Source organism: Lepidochelys olivacea (genome assembly GCF_965140295.1).
Source record: "Lepidochelys olivacea isolate rLepOli2 genome assembly, chromosome: 12".
NCBI lineage: Eukaryota > Metazoa > Chordata > Testudines > Cheloniidae > Lepidochelys > Lepidochelys olivacea.
The window spans coordinates 1,163,089-1,181,632 of record NC_140422.1 but is presented as its reverse complement, the minus strand read 5'-3'; the positions used below and the strand labels follow the sequence as shown (position 1 = coordinate 1,181,632).

Sequence of the window (18,544 nt, the reverse complement as noted above, 5' to 3'; positions counted from 1 at the left end):
AGAGGGCCCTAGACAAATTAGAGGATTGGGCCAAAAGAAATCTGATGAGGTTCAACAAGGACAAGTGCAGAGTCCTGCACTTAGGACGGAAGAATCCCATGCACTGCTACAGACTAGGGACCGAGTGGCTAGGCAGCAGTTCTGCAGAAAAGGACCAAGGGGTTACAGTGGACAAGAAGTTGGATATGAGTCAACAGTGTGCCCTTGTTGCCAAGAAGGCTCACAGCATTTTGGACTGTATAAATAGGAGTATTGCTAGCAGATCGAGGGAGGTGATCGTTCCTCTCTATTCGGCATTGGTGAGGCCTCATCTGGAGTACTGTGTCCAGTTTTGGGCCGCACACTACAGAAGGGATGTGGGCAAATTGGACAACGAAAATGATTAGGGGGCTGGGGCACATGTCTTACGAGGAGAGGCTGAGGGAACTGGGGTTATTTAGTCTGCAGAAGAGAAGAGTGAGAGAGGATTTGATAGCAGCCTTCAATTACCTGAAGGGAGGTTCCAAAGAGGATGGAGTTTGGCTGTTCTCAGTGGCGGCAGATGACCGAACAAGGAGTAATGGTCTCAAGTTGCAGTGGGGGAGGTTTAGGTTGGATAGTAGGAAAAACTTTTTCACAAGGAGGGTGATGAAGCACTGGAATTGGTTACCTTGTGAGGTGGTGGAATCTCCTTCCTTAGAGGTTTTTAAGGTCAAGCTTGACAAAGCCCTGGCTGGGATGATTTAGTTGGGGATCGGTCCTGCTTTGAGCAGGGGTTGGACTAGATGATCTCCCAAGGTCCCTTCCAGCCCTGATATTTTATGATTCTATGAAGGAAGACTCCCATGCACTGCTACAGGCTGGGGACAGACTGACTAAGCAGCAGTTCTGAAGAAAAGGACCTGGATTACAGTGGATCAGAAGCTGGATATGAGTCAACAGAGTGCCCTTGTTGCCAAGAAGGCCAAAGGTATAATGGGCTGTTTGAATAGGAGCATTGTCAGCAGATCGAGGGAAGTGATTATTCCCCTCTGTTCAGCACTGGTGAGGCCACACCTGGAGTGTTGCATCCAGTTTTGGTCCCCCCACTACAGAAGGGATGTGGACAAATTGGGGAGAGTCCAGCAGAGAGCAAAGAAAATTATTAGGGGGCTGGGACACATGACTTACGAGGAGAGGCTGAGGGAACTGGGGTTATTTAGTCTGCAGAAGAGAAGAGCGAGGCAGGATTTGATAGCAGCCTTCAACTACCTGAAGCGGGATTCCAAAGAGGATGGAGCTTGGCTGTTCTCAGTGGTGGCACTATTTCACTAGGAGGGTGGTGAAACACTGGAATGTGTTACTTAGGGAGGTGGTGGAATCTCCATCCTTAGAAGTTTTTAAGGTCAGGCTTGACAAAGCCCTGGCTGGGATGATTTAGTTGGGGATCGGTCCTGCTTTGAGCAGGGGTTGGACTAGATGACCTCCTGAGGTCCCTTCCAACCCTGATATTCTGTGATTTTATGGTGAGAGACTGAGCAGGGACGTAGTGGCACTGCTAACACCTGTACTGCATGGGGACCCAGAGAGGGACCAGCCTTTGGGTCCCTCTGGCCCTGTGTGGCAGCAGGTCTGTCAGAGTGTGTATTGCCATTAACATGTGCTCTTGATGATGGTTTTTTCCCCTCTCCCAGCACCCTTCTGGTTTTCCATGTCAAAATAGGTCAGCCCTGTGGCCCCAGTACAGAATCAATGCTGCTTGCCTTGATTCTAGTGTAAGCAGTGTCAGGATGAGCTACACCCTGACATCTGGTGGTGAGGTGTGGCAAGTTGTGGAAAAGAACTTCAGGGGCTGATCTCATTTGCATAGGCACACCCACCCCGCCTAGAATGAGGCCATAGCTGCCCAAATGGTCACTTTGGCTGCTGTGGGATCCCCAGTGTCTCTGTTATTGGGGCAGGAAGAATAAATTGTTATTACCCTGATTATGGGAACTGTGCTTGGAACTGTACTTGGCCTTTTGTTATGATGGAGGGACTCACCATCAACTAAGTAGCACTCGCTAGGCAAGGGTCATGGGTTCCAAAACTCTGTGAATTGAGAGAGGCTGGGGACAAGTATTAATACTTGGTGGCCTGGGCCCCTTGGTGAGGGCCTTACATGCTAATTGCACGTCCTCCTCTCTCCACTGTGGAATATCAGAGCTAATTTTGATTCCATTAGGCGTCTAGTTACAGGCTGCTGAGCTGAATTCACTTTGGGCTAACGGTGCACCAGCACTGGGGCTCCCCTACTACAAGCTGAATTCACCAAAGAGCTGAAATCACTGTGCGTTGTGTTAAGTAGCGGGGGAGCCTGAAGAGATATTGTGGAGCAGTTTGCGGGACGGCTGGAGCGCCTTGTGGACAGGCTGGTGGAGCAGTTCGACGTGGAGTTTGTGGACGGCGGGAGCTGCTTGTGGGCCGCGGAGCTGAGTGAAGCTGAGTGAAGGAGTTCGTGGGGCGGCTGGTGGAGCGGAGCAGAGCGAAGCTATGGAGCTATGGGGCGGTCAGCTTCAGCTCATGTAAGGTGCCTCTTACCCCCGTCCCATTTCCACTCAGGTTGGCAGGTAAAGCTCTGCAGATAAACTTTTGAACTCTGGGGCTGCCCTGGCCAGGGACAGAGACTTTTGGGGCATTGGACTTTTGGGACTTTGGGTGATTTGGGGTTGCTGGACTCAAGAACCAAAGGGAAAGGACATGCCCCAATTTGCTTGGGGTGGTTTTTTTTTGCTCATGGGTTGTGTTATGAATCCTGTTGGTGGTGTTTCCCCAACATAATGCCACATTGTTTCTCTCTGTTATTAAAAGGCTTTTTGCTACACTCAGACTCTGTGCTTGCGAGAGGGGAAGTATTGCCGCTTGGAGGTGCCCAGTGGGGGTGGTATGTATTTGTCCCAGGTCACTGGGTGGGGGCTCGAGCTGGTTTGCATTGTGTTATTGGAATGGATCCCCTAGATATTGAACCTGGCCCTTGTTGCTGCCAACGCTGACGGGCAGAAGGGTTACACTAGGATTTATCCCTGTTAGCGTGTGGTGTAAATACCCCTCCTGCGAGTGTTCCTGTGGGTGGAAGCAGACTTGCCCCCTCAGGTATCACAGGGTGCTGATAGCGGCTGGAAAGGGCCTCTCTTGCGATCAGTGCTGGGCTGGATGCAGGGTGGAGTCTGTGTTCCAGGTGCCCAAAGGCACTTCGGACCTTAGCTTTGAATACACCCCTAAGATTGTAGTTACAGCAGGTGGGCACAGGGTGGCACTAACACACCATGTCTCCCAAGGGCACAGTCTGTTCTGGGGGCAACCTGCAGCCAGAGAGGGGGTGCTGCTGCCCTTCCCCCCGTCAGACCTGATACACTGACTCTGGCCTGTGTTTGAAGGCACACTCGTGTCTAAGTTAACACACAGCACCGACCCGGGAGAATGAGCTAGTGGTTGAGACTGGGACCTGGGGGTGCAATGCTGGCTATTGGCTAGAGCAAGAGAGATGGGCCAGCAGGACCTCTGGGTTCCAGCATTGGCTCCGGCCCCGACCTACTCACTCCACTGAGCAGCGGCAGAGTCTCCGTATGTCGAGCTGCCAACTCCCCTTTCTGTTAGATTCCGACTGCTCAGCGCTTGCCTGGCCCCTGGACGGTACCAAGTGTGAATAAAACAAAACAGAACCTTGCCATGGCTTTTCCTGCTCCTTCTCACTCTTGCCCACTCACTAGTTTTGCAGACTCTTTAAATAATAGGACCCCCCCCCCACACACACACTGTTGCACCGCTATCCCCACCTTCTGCCTGGGTTGGTAGATTTCCAGGTCAGAAAAGCGGGTCCCTCCTGCAGCATCTCTCCATCATTCACCCAGTAACCGCTGCGTCCAGTCCAGTTGCCTGGGGTCAAAATAGAGCATACCCTTTAGAAAGGCCTTGCTGCGAAGACCCCACAGGATGGAGAATCTGCAGCTACCCCCACGTCCAGCACACAAAAGCCCTGTGTCCAAGGTGAGAAATAAGCTGCAGCCAGCTTCTTTAGTTAGGGGGAGGCAACCACAGGGGTCAGCAGAGCTCATGGTGCACCTAGCTGCTGAGTCAGGAGCAGGCTTTCAGCCATGCCAGCTGCCTCGGCTCAGCCATGGCAGGGGCACGGGCCCACTGCACCTGGTGGGCAGGAAGGAGAGGACTGGGCTGCGGGCAGGTCAGCTGCTGAACTCACTGCATGGGTGAGGGGCCATGGGCTGTTGCCCTGTACGCCTCACCATAGGATGGGTTTGCTTCCATTTCATCCCTCTGCCCTAGTTAGACAGCAGCACGCCCTTGCCCTAGGGCCATCCTGTTAACCAGCATGGGCTACTCCTGGCGGCTATTACAAGACATTATAGCCTGAACGCTAGAGGCCAAACCAGTAATTCTCCCTCCAACCCCAAATCCACCACCATGCTGAAGTGCAGGTAGCCCCTGCCAGCCAGTTTGCTGGGCTGTGGTCAGCAGTTACACGGGCGAGACCCCCCCACAGATGGACCCAGGGTTTCACACAGGATCGCACTTGGGGCGGTTCACCCTCCTGCTGCTCACGCCACCACCGCTACCCTTCATTCTTAGCGCTAGTGTGGGTATGTCTCTCCAGTGCCGATGCAGGCTGACTCATGGTTGCTCCCCATCTCCCCCAGTGATTGGCACAAGTCCAGGGAAAACCTATGTACTCCCACCCCATTCATGGCCAACGGGGATGCCCAGAAGTCTGAAGGACATTCAGTTCCCCCAGCTTTGCTAAGAGCTGCTGCTCTGCAGGTGCCACGGCTGAGCACTTTGCCTTGTCTCAGGGGACAGGGATGGAGGATGGTGAAGTGGGAAAAGATTCCAGGGAAATTCCTTCTAGAACTGCCTGCTTGGAGACATCTGAAACCACGCACCAGCACTGGTACCTAGGAACCACAGGTAGATGTGACATCATGGGGCTTCAGGCTTGGGTGTGGTCTCTTGTTAAGGTAAACCAGTCTAGTTGCCCTCCAAGAAGTCACACATCCACACACTTTTTAAACATTTTTTTCAAAATATACAGTTTATTTACAATTATGTCATGTCTACAGTTTTATGGATAACTATTTCAAACCTTTAAATGTCAGCAGTAGACATTAGGGAAAAGCAAGTCATAGGATCATCAAAAGTAAGAGGCCTCTTAGCAATTATATTCATTGGAGTTTAAGTTTCAAGTAGCCAATGTCTACAAAAAACATTAACAGGATAAATCTGGCAAAAAAGATATTGTACACTGGCTTAGAAGAAGGCAAGACACAAACCTGCAAAACCTTTACCGCTGGCTCAGCTGGGCTCCCTGAGCAACTCCCTCCCGCCCCAGCTGGGATCCCCCCAGATCCCAGCTGGTGGGGTGGGGGTGACTTGAAAAAAGCCCCCTCTGAAGTGATCTGGTCAGAGTCACAAGTGCTACATGCCTCAGATCTTGGAGTGGGGAAAGCAGTACCAGGGCACAGCCTAGTTTGCAATACAAGAGCAGTCATATGAAAATGAGAGAGGCTCCCACCAGGGGTTAGTCTATTGAAGGTTTGGCAAGCACATTAGCAGCAGCTTCCAGACTCTAGGAGCTTATTTAACATCAAGGTCATGAACACTGCATGATGCTTAACATTAACGTCCTGGATTCCTCCCACCAAGCTGGGGGGGAGGGGGGGTATTGGACGCCATATGAACACTGTCTAGCAGTCAGTGCGGTCTCCTGGGGGTGAGGACGCTTTGGAGGCAGCTAGCTGCACTTTGGATGCTCTGGCGGCTGGGTGCTCTTTCCCCGAGCTGTGGAGCAAGGTGCCGAATTTGGGAAGGAGACACATGGCAAGGGGACCCAGAGAGCAGCAGGAGACTGCTAGGCCAGCAAGGCAGAGGGAGAGCTAGAGAACACGGCCAGCCGAGGAGGAGCAAAAAGCAGAGTGGGAATGCCTGCAGCAGCCCCAGGAACAGGGAGGGCAGGAAGCCTGAGGCGGGCGCATGTTTGGCACTTCATCTATCAGGGCATGCTGTGCAGCAGATTCCACCCGTGTATCAGTGGCCCACCATGGGGGAGGGGAAGGAAAGCCTGGGGATCTAAGAATCCCCTATCTTGGCAAGTCAGCTGTGGACAGTCTGGCCCACTGTGAGAAAGGCAGAGTTCTCAGGGGCCCCCCCAGCCCACTGGCCCCAGCACCAGACGTTAAGCTAGTTCTAAGGGGAGCAAGACTTCTCCTGGAACTCTGCACACTCGCCCGCTGTCATGTGTCTCCAGGACGGGACTGGGCAGAGGTGGCACTCGCAGAGAACACAGACGGCACCTCTGCTCCTGTAACATCTGGCTCCCACAAAGAGCAGGGACTAAGCCAGATGCTTCTGAACCAGCCAGCAGCACAAGGGATCTGTGCTGAGCAGCAGATGCAGAGCAACCGTCTTGGGGTAGGACCCAGGGGCCAGGAGAGCCCAGGCAAAGGCTGCCGGCTCCATCACTTGCTTTTTGGCCAAATGACCGAGCCGTACAAGCCCCTTCTCATTTCCCTCACCCCTCTCTTCCCGCCTTACCGGAGGGGACAGGTAAAGGCGTGGAGCTGAGAGCCAAGGGGAAAGCGGAGAGGAAAGTTAAAGACAGCAGCACTGCTTTCCTCTTCTACGAGGGAGCCAACAGCCCAAAGGCATGCCACAGCACTGAGCGCCCATTGGGGAGTCCCAGCACCCCACCCAGGGGTCACTCGCTCTGTGTCTGTGCTCAGCTGCCAGTGCCAGCCACCGGGCAGAAAGGGCAGGGCTAATGGAGGCAAGAGACAGCAGGCGCTGCCCAGCCCGGACGGAGCTGGAAGGGCAGTTCCGGCTCCACAGGCCATGCGGTGGCCTAAGAGCTCAGCCGGGTTCAGAGGGGCCCCCAGCAGCTCCTGGTGTCACCGGCATCCATATTCCAAACACCCCATCCAGCCAGAAAGGACACCGCCATTCTGGAGCCCCAGAGGAAAGCACATGGCCCCCCAGTTGGGGAGGTCAGATGGGAAAGGAGGGGGTTCTGCTCCCAGCAGGCCCTAGGGCGGCCATTCACTGCAGCACCCTCCTCCTCCCCTGGGCTCAAGGACTCCTAGCTTCTAGCAGGGCTGGCCTGGACAGCTGTCACTTTGGCTGTTACAAGGATTTGAGTTGGGGCAGGGAGAAGGAACATCCTACCCTGCCCCAACAAACCCGACAGACAGAGGGAAGGGACCTGAGCTGGGGCAGAAGCCGGAGTATCATTACTGCAATTCCTCTCCCGCTGGCCACCATGTCCAGAGAGCCTCCAGCCATGGGCCCCTCTCCACTCGGACACCAATGCAGGAGATGTGTCAGACTGGCAGTGCAGCGAGCTGGGATACTCTGCCCTCCGGAGGGCAGGCAACCCCCCAGGAAGAGGCTGGATCTCCTGGTGCTTTGGCACACGGTGGAGAGCAGGGGGACGATGGACTGGCTGGTTCCAAGGTGGGAGGGTGTCGCAGGCACGATTTTGCCATGTGGCACCAAAGCCAAAAGCTTTGTACCCAATGCACGTGTGTGCTGGGCAGGCGGGATTTTGACTGCACGGCCAGTGCACTGGGGAACAAATGGCAGCACACCTCCCACCGGCCCCGATTGCAGAGCAGGCAGTGAAGCTGCAGCCCCACCCCCTCCTCAGTGTATTGTCATGCTTTACTTTGAATTAACAAGCCCTCAGCGGTGGGGCCAGCCCCTGGCATTTGGAGAGCTGAAGCGTCCATCCCCTCACTCCAGTGCCAACAGCTGGGCTGCGTGTGCCTGCCTGCCAAGTCTTCCCCTAAGGCCCAGACTCCCCTTTCCCACCTGTAATGGGGAGATGCCGCCCATAGAGAATACAGGTCCCAGCATGCAATGCTTCCCCTTGACCAGAGCCAGGTCAGCACTGGGCCAGGACAGTCTGATGTTGAGTGCAGTGCATGATGGGATCCGAAGTCTCCCTGGCTGCAGCCTGCTCTGGTGTTTACAAGGCAGGTTGCTGGGATAGTTTAGATGCATCTCTTGGCTTGGCAGTTAGTTCTTGTCCCCACTCCTCCCTCCCTCCTTGCTGACGAGCTCAGAGCAAAAGAAACCCAGAGCGTTTACACAGCAGCCACTTGTCTCCTGGCAGACTCACTGCAAAAACACAAAGTTGCTCCTCCACACTGAGTGGTGTGACAACCTTTCAAGCATCATTAGAGAACGCTGTGCAGATCCCTCTTGGGACAAATACCTGCCTTTACCTCCCAGGAGCCAGGCAGAGTGCCGTGAGGTTGAAGCGACAAAAGCCAGCAACACAGGGCAGTCTTCTCCCTCTGCGGTCAAGGGGCTTTTACTCCCAGTCATTCAGTTCTACAAAGGTGGGCGCCCTCCCGACGTCCTGCGGCTGGTGGAAAGGGAGGTGGCAGCGCGATGCACCAGGGACATGGGAGCCAGATGCCAAGCGGGGGAGCCATGGATGTTAATCCTCTTCCTCAAAGGTTTCCTCCGGGATTAGTGTTTTAAATGGACGGTCCCAAAATTTACTAGTGATGCCAAAGCCTTGGGGGAAGAGGCGGGAGAGGAGAGAGAAGAGAGAGAGGCTGTGTGAACTGGCATTCAAAAAAGAGTCACCTGACCTGTCTTATATGGCCCTCGTCATTTCTTGTCTGAGCACCTCACTGTCATTAATGGAGCCCGAGTGGTGGGGAAGGGTCCCCATTGTAGAGCCAGGGAGGCACAGGATAGAGTTAGGAACTCGCCCAAGGTCCCGCTGGGGCTGAACTAGGAATTGTCGCATTAGGACCCCTGCCCACCCCGCCTCAGTCAGTGAGAGCGGAGACGCCCAGGGAGCACAGACACCTGGGTCAGTGTATGGTGACCCCAGGCCAGGTGCATTCTGGGTGGAATGCCGCGGCTCCTCAGAGGTGAATTTAGACTAACTGCAGCCACCAGCGGATTCTGAGGCAAGTAACAACTGAAGTGCTGGGCCGCCAAGGCGATGGGAGGGGAGTCAGGCCTGCGCGCCTCAGCCCCCAAGTGTGAGCTGCCTAGGAGCAGCTGTCAGTCTGAGCCTTCTCTGACACAGCATCTCGGGGACATTTCCCTCACACTGCCAACTCCCAGGAGCAAGGGTGAGCTGCCCACGCTGGTGCCAGGTCCCTGTGCATTCCCAGAGAACGGTTACCTGGCACAGGCACTGTATGTGGTGGCTCCTGTTTGGAAGGGGTTTTCCTGGCTCAGGCGGAGGGAGGGAAAACATTATGAAATCGGCTGCATCTCCCACCCTCCCCCCAACTAGATATTCAGTATCGACAGTCAGGGAAGCTGTGGCAACAAGTGCTCTGCACCAGTCTGTCATGCTAAATTTCCATCCGTATCTTCAACTGGGTTTTGTAGTGTTCACTTCCTGCCTAAACTGCTGTGTGCATCAGCTGCTGCACTCTCCCTCAGAGGTGGTTGCATTTCAGTGGTGGGAGAAGGAGCCATGGCTCAGAAAGCTGCATGAGCACTAGTCCCCCCACCAAATGCAGGCATGTCTGAGTGCTGTTGAGTGCTGCTCCAAGAATCATTGCTGCTTTGCTGAACACGGCAGAGCGCTGGGGCACCATCCAGAGTGTTTGCTCATTTTGCATTTGAAGATTAATATTAAATTTAGTTCAGATCCTCCCATGCTCCAGGCCCATGAGCCCACTGGGGATCCTGCGTATGTGTGTGGGTTGCTAGCCGGCGTCAGGGTTCATGCCACTGCATCTTCTGTGCCATGGTTACCCACAATACCCAATGAATATTCTGCACTGGACTAGTGTACAGGGCTGGGCCTCCACGCTCCCCACCGCTCCCAGTGGAGCGAGGGCTGTAAGGGGACTAAGGCCTTGCTAATGGGGAGGAATACCTTTGATTTATGGAATTCATTCCATTTGAAAGAGACACTGGTAAGATGCAAGGGAGTTTTTTTAAAACCCAGCACTGGCCTTTGGGGCTCTGCTTGGACAGCGGGAGAGGCAGAGCGTTTCCAGTGAATTGCAGGAGTTCCTGGGGAAAGCTGGAGGGTTTTTAAGCACATTGGTGACTAAAAGCAGCCATGGAATGAGAAGCAGAGGAGGGACCACCTCCCTCCCTCTGGGCCCCAAACAGGTCACCACTAACACAGCCAACCCTTGCCAACCTGAACAACCCAGGTCTCCTCTAGAAACAGCCCCCGACCGCGAGCGCTGCATGGATCAGAGAACCCACGGCCTCAGGAGAGGGGAGGAGCGCAGGGGCCAGCTGCCTGTGGGAGGGGAGCGTTTGCAGCCAATGTCCTGCCGTCAGGACGGCATCAGCTACCCTATGTACAGCACTTTTCTCCTGCCTGTCTGGAGACCTCGGCCCCGCCGCAGCGCACGGCATGAGCAGCATGGTTTTAGGGTGCCTGTACTGTGGGGACAGTGTAGCCTTGGGAAAATCATTTAATCCCAGTGTGCCTCAGTTTCCCCATCTGGAAAATGGAGATAACTGCTGCGCTCCTGGGCCAAGGATCACTGGAGAAGCAGAAAGGGGTACCCTGGACCCTGACCTTTCCCCCAGCATGAGGCAGTAGGGATGTGCCTCTCTATCTGCATATCCTGCAGGCAGCTCGGGTAGCGCATCCTCACTGGCTAATGGAAGAGGAAGATGCAGAGAGCCCAGGGCTGGTCAGATAATGCTGGCTAGGCAATGCCCGAGGATATAAGCCTCATACTCCATGCTGCAGGCTACATCTGAGCTTTAATTTCTATAAGAACCTTTCACCCTAATTGAAACAGTGGCAGGCTACATCTACAGTGCACACCACCAGCGGCCGCAGCACATGGGACATATGTAGCTTCACACCACAGCGTGGATGCATCTTGTTTGTCACTGCGGCGTGTAGCTACATGGGTCAGTGAAAGGCTTTGGCATGGGGGAGGCAGCGAGGAAAGGCTCCGGCTCCGGCACCGGCAGCATCTACATTGCTCTTTGTGCGTGGACGAGTGGGGCATGCAGTGTATGTACTCGACATCCCTATAAAGAGTGCTCAGAGGAGACGTAACCTCAGAGCTTTAACAAAAATTTGTTAGAGGATTGGGTCCTTCTCCCACCACTGAAATGCAGCCACCTCTGCGGAAGAGTGCAGCAGCTGATTCACACAGCAGTTTAGCAGGAAGTGAACTCTACAAAAACCCAAGCGAAGTTACAGGTGGAAATTTAGCATGACAGACTAGTCACCCAAAGGGCTATTTTAACCGGTCGTTGGGGCCAACACCCTGACCCCTGCCTAACATTTAAACAGGCGCTTTAATTACGAGAAGCAGTCAGGACTTGCATTATACCCCATCAGAAAGGCTACAAGCCCAGTGGGAGAGTGCCCTTAGCACTGCTGCATTTTAGTGCCAATTCAGAAAGCAGCACCTACTTCTTAAAACCTTTGGACACACTTCTCAGCACCTAGATTTTCCCATCCACATACCTGTCAAGCCCTTGCAGAGCTGCAGCTGACTAGATGGCTTAATTTCTAACAAAGAGGAACATTATTGAAATCCACCCAGCCTCTACATGACCATAGCTTCATTTACAGGCTTAAAATCCTCCCAAGTGCAGAAGTCACGGCTGAATGCACCACTTTAACTCCGCCCTCTTACACCAATAGAATCACACAAGCTCAACTTCACCTCGCATACTAGGGCTCTGGTAACAAGGAAACTTTCTACAACTTCAGGTACACGTGTGCATCTGTGCACAGGCCCTGTTACCTATGTCTGCACACACAAGGGAGTAGCTAAGGTTTGTTTCAAATGTAAAAAGCTCTGAAATAGGATTCTTGGTAGACTAGGAAGCATCTGTTTGCAACTGATTCAAATTCATTTTTTATATATGTTTGTATGTAATTGTAGAGTATTAAAACTGCACATTTAATAAATCAAAGTAAGTTTTACGACTCAAGTACACAACTTGTCTTAATTTTTAACCATGTGCTCATATACTGTGCAGTATTAAGACTATTTCAAGGCACATACACATGGGGCAGAGTTAAGGCTCAGTAGAGTCAGCCATATGTACTGGAATTTCCTGAGCTTGATTTCAGCCCTGATTAACGTGAATCAAGAGGGGGAAAAAGCATCCCACGTTTTCTTCACACATCAGACAGTAACTGGAGGAAAACGGACTGACAAGAGAACGTACCACCACCATTTGCAAACCCATGTTGGGGTGTGGTATATGTGTCTGTGCCATAACCACCAGTCTGGAACGCCTCCACTGAGTCCGATTCAACTTCTCCACTGCATGTGTAAATCTCCTGGAAACTCAAAACGGGGCCCGTGCTTTTAATCAGATGTGCCTAACTTCAGGTACCCACGGCCACATTTAGGCACCACAATAAGTGGTTGCTGAGAACTTGCAGCTTTTCTTGACCCCAGTAGGGGCTGCCAGGGCTCAGAATCTGTGAGGATCAGGCCACGTTTTTCTTTGCCTAAATGTGGCTTTGGGTACTGAAAGTTAGGCCCCTGTGATTAAAAGCGTGGGGCCAGTTTTAAGTCTCCAGGAGGTTTACGCACACAGGCGTGGAGCTCCAGTTGACTCAAGGGAGAAGAGCAAAGACTGGGGGGGGTTAGGAGATGAACAATGGTTCAGAGACATGCCATCCCCAGCCCCAAGGCATGGATGATGCAGACCTAACAAGCACAGTCTGACCTTGGCTCAGCCACGTGGTCTCAGGCTCCCCGGGGGTCAGTGGTGTTCGCTGGCCGCGTGTCTGTTCCGAGGCACAGCGGGAAGGAGGGGAAAGGGGCAGGTACCTGATTTTTGGTGTTCGAAGTGGTGCTTCACATGATAAGCCTTCAGTCCATACAGGTAGGTGCCTTTCTTTGGCGAGCCATAGTGCAGGTAGTAATGAGTCATGTCGTAGACGACGTAACCAAACAGCCCGCCAACGAACACAGAAATGCCAACTGCTTCAGGTAGGAGCAGACGCAAGAGAGTGTAGAAAAACCCAATCACCAGCGATGCAGGCACGGGAGGGAAGACCAGACGGGAGCTGTCGAATGGAGACTGTAAGCAGAGGAGCACAATGGGCAGGGTGAGTTCCTAGCGCGTTTAAGGAATCCAGGTGGGATACTCTCCTGGTTCAAGTGACCCAGAGAGAGAGGGGGCAATATGAACAATTAGCATCAGATCAGAAGCTACAAACACATCTGCCTCTGCTCCTGTGGTCTACAACCAGCTACGGTGGAGCCCCTCACCGGTCAAAGGAGCTGTGTTTAAGGCATCATGAGGGAGCTTCCGAGCAGCGTCAGAAGCATCTACTAGCGCCTGTTGCAGGTGCAGGGGCGGTAGATTGGCTACGCTGGCCAGCTCCCAGGGGAAGCTGATTTGGATCTTGGCCCCTCCACCTTTCAGGGGGTTAGGGTTCTTCTAGCTGCAGCAGTGGCCTCTTCTAAAGCTACTCTGCCACCATTCCCACCACTAACAAAGCTAGAGGTTGCCAAGGCAGCTCAGGTGCCCACAGAAGGGTAAGTTTGTTAAAAGCTACTTTTAACCATCTAAGTCTCAACTTGGTCAGACCCCTACCTGGTGCAGACTGGCATGGCTCCTTGGAGTTCAATCGAGTGACGTTGATTTCCACCAGCCAAGGAGCTGGCACTGCATTCATGGATTTGGGATATTAAATCACAAATCAACTCGCCCAACTTCTAGTTATCCGACAAGACTCAAGGCTTCCGCATTTCCCCATCACTAGGGCTAAAGCATCTACTGTCTTAGAAGGGACATGGCGCCTCACCCTGCTTTGAGTCATTGAGAAACAACCCTGCGTCTGCAGGCTTCACAGGTGCTAAAGCGTTTCCAGTCACCATTGAGAAACTCCAGGCAAACGCCCCTACATCTGGAGTCCTGCTGCATATGGCTTGAAATGCCACGTGCCAAGAGACTGGCAGGTTGCCACTGGAGCTGGCCCTGTGCGTGTCTAAGCATGGCTCCGCAATGTCAGTCAGACCTTGAATTTTAGCTTTCGTGGCAAAACCGTTGCTCTGGGCAAGTGTAATAGCACTGGGCGGTGCTCCTTTTCTAAGCAGAGAGAGGACACGAGTCACTGACATGCATGACTAGGCTCCACAATTCCCATGCCCGAGCCTGTTATCTCCAGAGATCCGTTGTGCCACTCCCTACATTGCAAGCAGGGGTGAGCACTACTCACCTTGTGATGCTGGCCGTGCAACAAGAAATGCAGTGTGATGAGATAATAGTTACTAGCAGGAGGCTTCATGTGGAAGAGAAACCGATGGATGAGATACTCTACTAAGGACCACAGACACATTCCCAGCACGAAGATGAATGGGAAGAAGTACTTGTGCACAGGGATGGAATACTCTACATGACAAGGAGACATGCAGCTATCAGCAACCATACATCACTACCACTGCTAGCAAGCAAGATAGGGGATCACGTCACATTTACTTTGTACTTCCCAGATGTATTGTATTTCCCCTTTAGCAGCTTCAGACATATCCATCCAGACCCTCTTGGAGAGCCAGGAGTCTCCTCTCCTCTCCCCTGCCAGCCAGGCTCTGTTCCGGCAATAAGCTAGCCTTACTGCTAAAGCCTGCTTCATGGCCATGGGTCATTTCTTGACTTGGCCACTGCAAACACCTCTGGTTTCTCAGTTCTCCACCCTCCAAATGCTGTGGTCAAGATTCTCCTCCTCCCCTTGAGCAGCACTGACCATGTCCACCCGCCCTGTCCCTGGGGCTCAGATGCTTTCAGTGATCTCCATTCCTTCCGCATCTCCTCCTCTCTCCAGACTCTGCCAGCACACCCCATCTCTTCCCTCGTACCCCCTGCCCCCCCAATGTTCACTGGATTATAGTGAGAGTCCCTAGCACTCGGGCCTTGCGGTACCTACCCACTTCCCCACTAAATGCTGCTGTAGTTCGTACTTCTAGTGACACACACAGCCCTCAGTCTCAGCCTGGAGTATGCCCCCACGGTGCCCCCCAGCCCCGTGCCCTAGGGGATGCTTCCTGCAGACAGCAGTTCTTACTGAAAAAGGAACAAGGTAACCCCCGCCCACCGACACAGACTGTTCAACTTGCTACCAGATGAGGCCAGGAATCCGACTACTACTGGTCGGACACTTCAGATCTTTAAAATGGGCGTGAGACAAGCCCCTCCTCACGGACGGAGACAAGCCCCTCCTCACGGACAGGACGACCTGTCACAGATCAGGCCTCAGCCAACGGCACAGAAGACTCACAATTAGCTTTGGGGGCGAGGGGGGGAAGAAGGGGAGAAAGCCTCAACCCAGAACAAACCGGTTGCCCAGGTGACTCTGCGAATGCGTAGCGGTGCTCTCCCTAGCCCCGCTGAGAGCACAGCAGAGCTAACACTGCAGCGGGCGGGGGGCACCAACACACACACATGAGGAAGTCTGCGTCGCGTCACAAAGCCTTGGCAAGAGCTGCTGCTGCCCTCCTGGCTGGCTCCTAATGCAGGGCACTTGGATCCTCTCAACAGGCGGCGATCTAGCTACAGGTTTGACTGGACTTCCTGAGCCCTGCGTCACTGGCTGTTTGCGCCAAGCTGTTCCCTGCCTCATGGTCTTTTCACCACAGCTTCATTTCACATCTGCCCTTCTCAGGCTCTGGCTCTTGCCCTGTCCCTGCTCTTTCCATTTAGCTGATCCCCCAGCCCCTAAAATAATAACAATGATGGCATTACCCTGCTCTAGGCTGCCATCGCACTCTTCACGCTGCTCATGTGTTCTAGCCCTTCCCCCACCCGCATCCGCCTGGTCTATTTCGGCTGTAAGCGCAGCAGGGCAGAGACTGTCTGCTACTGTGTTTGTACAGCACCTGGCACAGCGAGGGCCTGTTCTTAGCTGGCCCTTGGGCACTGCTGCCATAAACGCGATTGTTCATAACAAAGGCGCAAAGGCCGGCTGGAGGTGGGGCACAGAGGCAGCACTTCAAGCTACTTTTGACTAGCTTTTAAAAAAAAAACAAAAAACCCCCAAACCCCCCTCGATTCCAAGCTGAAGGGGTCCCTTTAAGACCCCAGCTAACAGCATTTGCCAATGATCTTCTCCAAATGCAGCGCCCCCTCCAGCTCACTGAGTTGTACCCGTGCCACCACGGCAGGCTCTGGTGGGGCATGGCCATATGACACCAGGTCAGCCTGCCAAGAGGAGGAGGAGGAGCGCCCCCTCCAGCCTCCCCCTGCTGTTCACCCGCCCCTGGCCACAGCCCACGCTGGTACCAAGTAGCATCTCCAAAGGAATGCAGCTCAGGGAGGAAAACAGCACATTGGAAACAAAGGCGGCAACATGGTCTAGCTGCAATTGTTGCTGGCAGGAGGGTGGCCAGTGGGGGATTTCACACAAACAAGCCACGCACTGTGCGAGGCTTGTCCAGCACCAGCAGCACTGCGGATGGGCTTGTCGAACAACCGAGCAGGGCTGCAGACTTACAGCGCTGGCTGTTTCTTTTGCTTCTATTCAGCTGCAGAAGTGGGCAGGGATGAGTTGCGAGCAGCATGCCCCACAGCAGGTTAAAGGCCACTGGAGATGGTCTCTGCAGCCCCCAAAGCGCCATAGTTGTGGGTCCCCTTGATTTGGGGGACCCCAAAAAAGTGGAATCTCAGCTTTTATGCAGCTGAATTTCTTGCCTTTTTCCTTGTAAAGATAACTAGACAGTGTCCACGCTGGAATTGTTGCAAACTCCTCCCAGGAGCTTGTCTCCAGTTCCTACTAGGAATAAGGCTACGATTTAATCATGGCGATCACGGCAGTCATGGATTCTGTGACTTAACCGGACCTCTGGGACTTCTAGGACTTCAGGAGGCGGAGGCGCACACCCATGCCCTGCAACTGGGGTTGGCTAGAACCAGGACCCTGCAGCCCCAGTCCCACGGCTTCCGCCAGGAGCTGCAGCCCCACACCATCCTGGGCTTGGTGGGGGCTGCAGCTGGAGCCGTGCACCCATCCTGCAGCTGCAGCCAGCTCCAGAGCGGTGGCTGTTCCCCCGGCTGCGTCCCCTGCTGGAACTGGGGCTGTACCCCTTGCTATGGCGTGGTGGGAGGGAGGCTTGGCCTGTCAGTCCCCCCCACGGGGCTCCATTCCTCCCCCCTACCTAGCCTTGTCCCCCAGTTATTTTTAGTAAAGTCATGGACAGTCATGGGCTCTGTGAACTTTTGCATATTACCCGTGATCTGTCTGTGACTTTTACTAAAAATAACCAAGACTTCAAGTTACAGAGACGCCACTATTTACAGGGTCAGACGGGACTCTACTTGGGTGCCTGCTGCTATTTTCAGCATGGTAGCTCCAGCAGAGTTAGCGCATGAGTGTCTCCCCAACCTGGAATTACATCTCCCCCTACTGTGTAGAGGCACCCGGAAGGGCTAGACAAGGAGTTCTAGTAAAGTGGGCCAAAGAGGAAATGGCTTGCATCTTTGCTCAGGATCCGGCCATAGGGAGCTGGATAACGCAGGCCTGCCGGGTGTGTCTGGAGTGAAGCACCACAGGAGCCGAATCTGGCTCCAGTGCTGCAGCCCATGGGCTTGCGCTCGGTAGGAAGCTTTGGGGGCTGGACAGACGACAGAGAAGCGTTGCGCACTTGGCACAAGTCACTGGACTGGTACAATATTTTCTTCCTCTTATATGCCTTGCCCAAAAGCACCACCGTGATGGATGGATTACAGCTGCCCCAGACCACAGCCCCCAGCAACCGGACTTCTGCAGCAAGCCAGTGATCTGGTGCTGCTCACCAGCTGTAACACTTAGCCCAGAGCGTGGGATGGATGCAGGCAACCATGGCTGTGACTGGGTTTAAAGGAGACCGGATGTTATTTCAAAAGCTGTACTTGACAAAAAGGGTTAATTTGCTACTGTTCCATGCAACTAATTGTAGCTTCAAACATGCACCAGTGTGGTGGGATGGTGGAAAGCAAGCCAGCCAGCCCCCCATCCCCATGGCCCTGCACACGCACAGATTTGACCCCTTCATGCTAGTGGGATAGCTTGTGCCAAAGTACATGCTAGCGACTCCCATCAGGAAAGCAGGGCTGCCAGGATGCAGGTGAGTGCAATCGGCTTAAGGGACCCGGATTAGACAGGGACAGGTGGAAACGCGCTGGAGTTGAGTACCTGTTGTGAATGACGAGAAGAGTCTGGTAGTTCCCTGCGCAAGAGATGTGTAGCAGAACCAGCTGAGATACAGCACCACGGGGATCCACACCATGATAACGATGTACCTAGGGGGTGGAAGAGAGGAATTCGTTTGAGCAAATTCACAAGCCTTCTCCATGCTCTATGGCAAACTTAGGGCTTGTGCACACTACCACTGGTATTGGTAGAACGTATGTCACTCAGGAATGGGAACAAGCCGCCCCCCTGAGTAACGTAATTTACACTGAACTAAGCGCCAGTGTGGATAGTGCTATGTCGGCAGGAGAGCTTCTCCTGCAGACGTAGCTACTGCCTCTCCTGGGAGTGGAGTTCTTGCGCCAGCAGGAGAGCTCTCTCCCATCAGCATCAAGCGTCCTCCCCAGACGCGCTGCATCAGAGCAGCTGGGCCACTGTGGTGTA

The 18,544-nt window shown here is 53.7% G+C and overlaps 1 protein-coding gene across 1 annotated transcript in view; it reads right to left on the bottom strand.

Annotated features, from left to right (window-relative positions):
• Positions 1 to 5,046: 5,046 nt before the first annotated feature.
• FA2H (fatty acid 2-hydroxylase) overlaps positions 5,047 to 18,544 on the bottom strand; it is a 76,185-nt gene continuing 62,687 nt past the window's right edge. Inside the window, exons 4-7 of the mRNA XM_084644281.1 lie at positions 18,104 to 18,210; positions 14,159 to 14,331; positions 12,762 to 13,014; positions 5,047 to 8,526 (exon numbers count right to left, since the gene is read on the bottom strand). Of these exons, the coding sequence (XP_084500407.1) occupies positions 8,447 to 8,526; positions 12,762 to 13,014; positions 14,159 to 14,331; positions 18,104 to 18,210 (613 nt within the window). The 3' untranslated portion in view covers positions 5,047 to 8,446. The remainder of the gene's footprint in view (positions 8,527 to 12,761; positions 13,015 to 14,158; positions 14,332 to 18,103; positions 18,211 to 18,544) is intronic.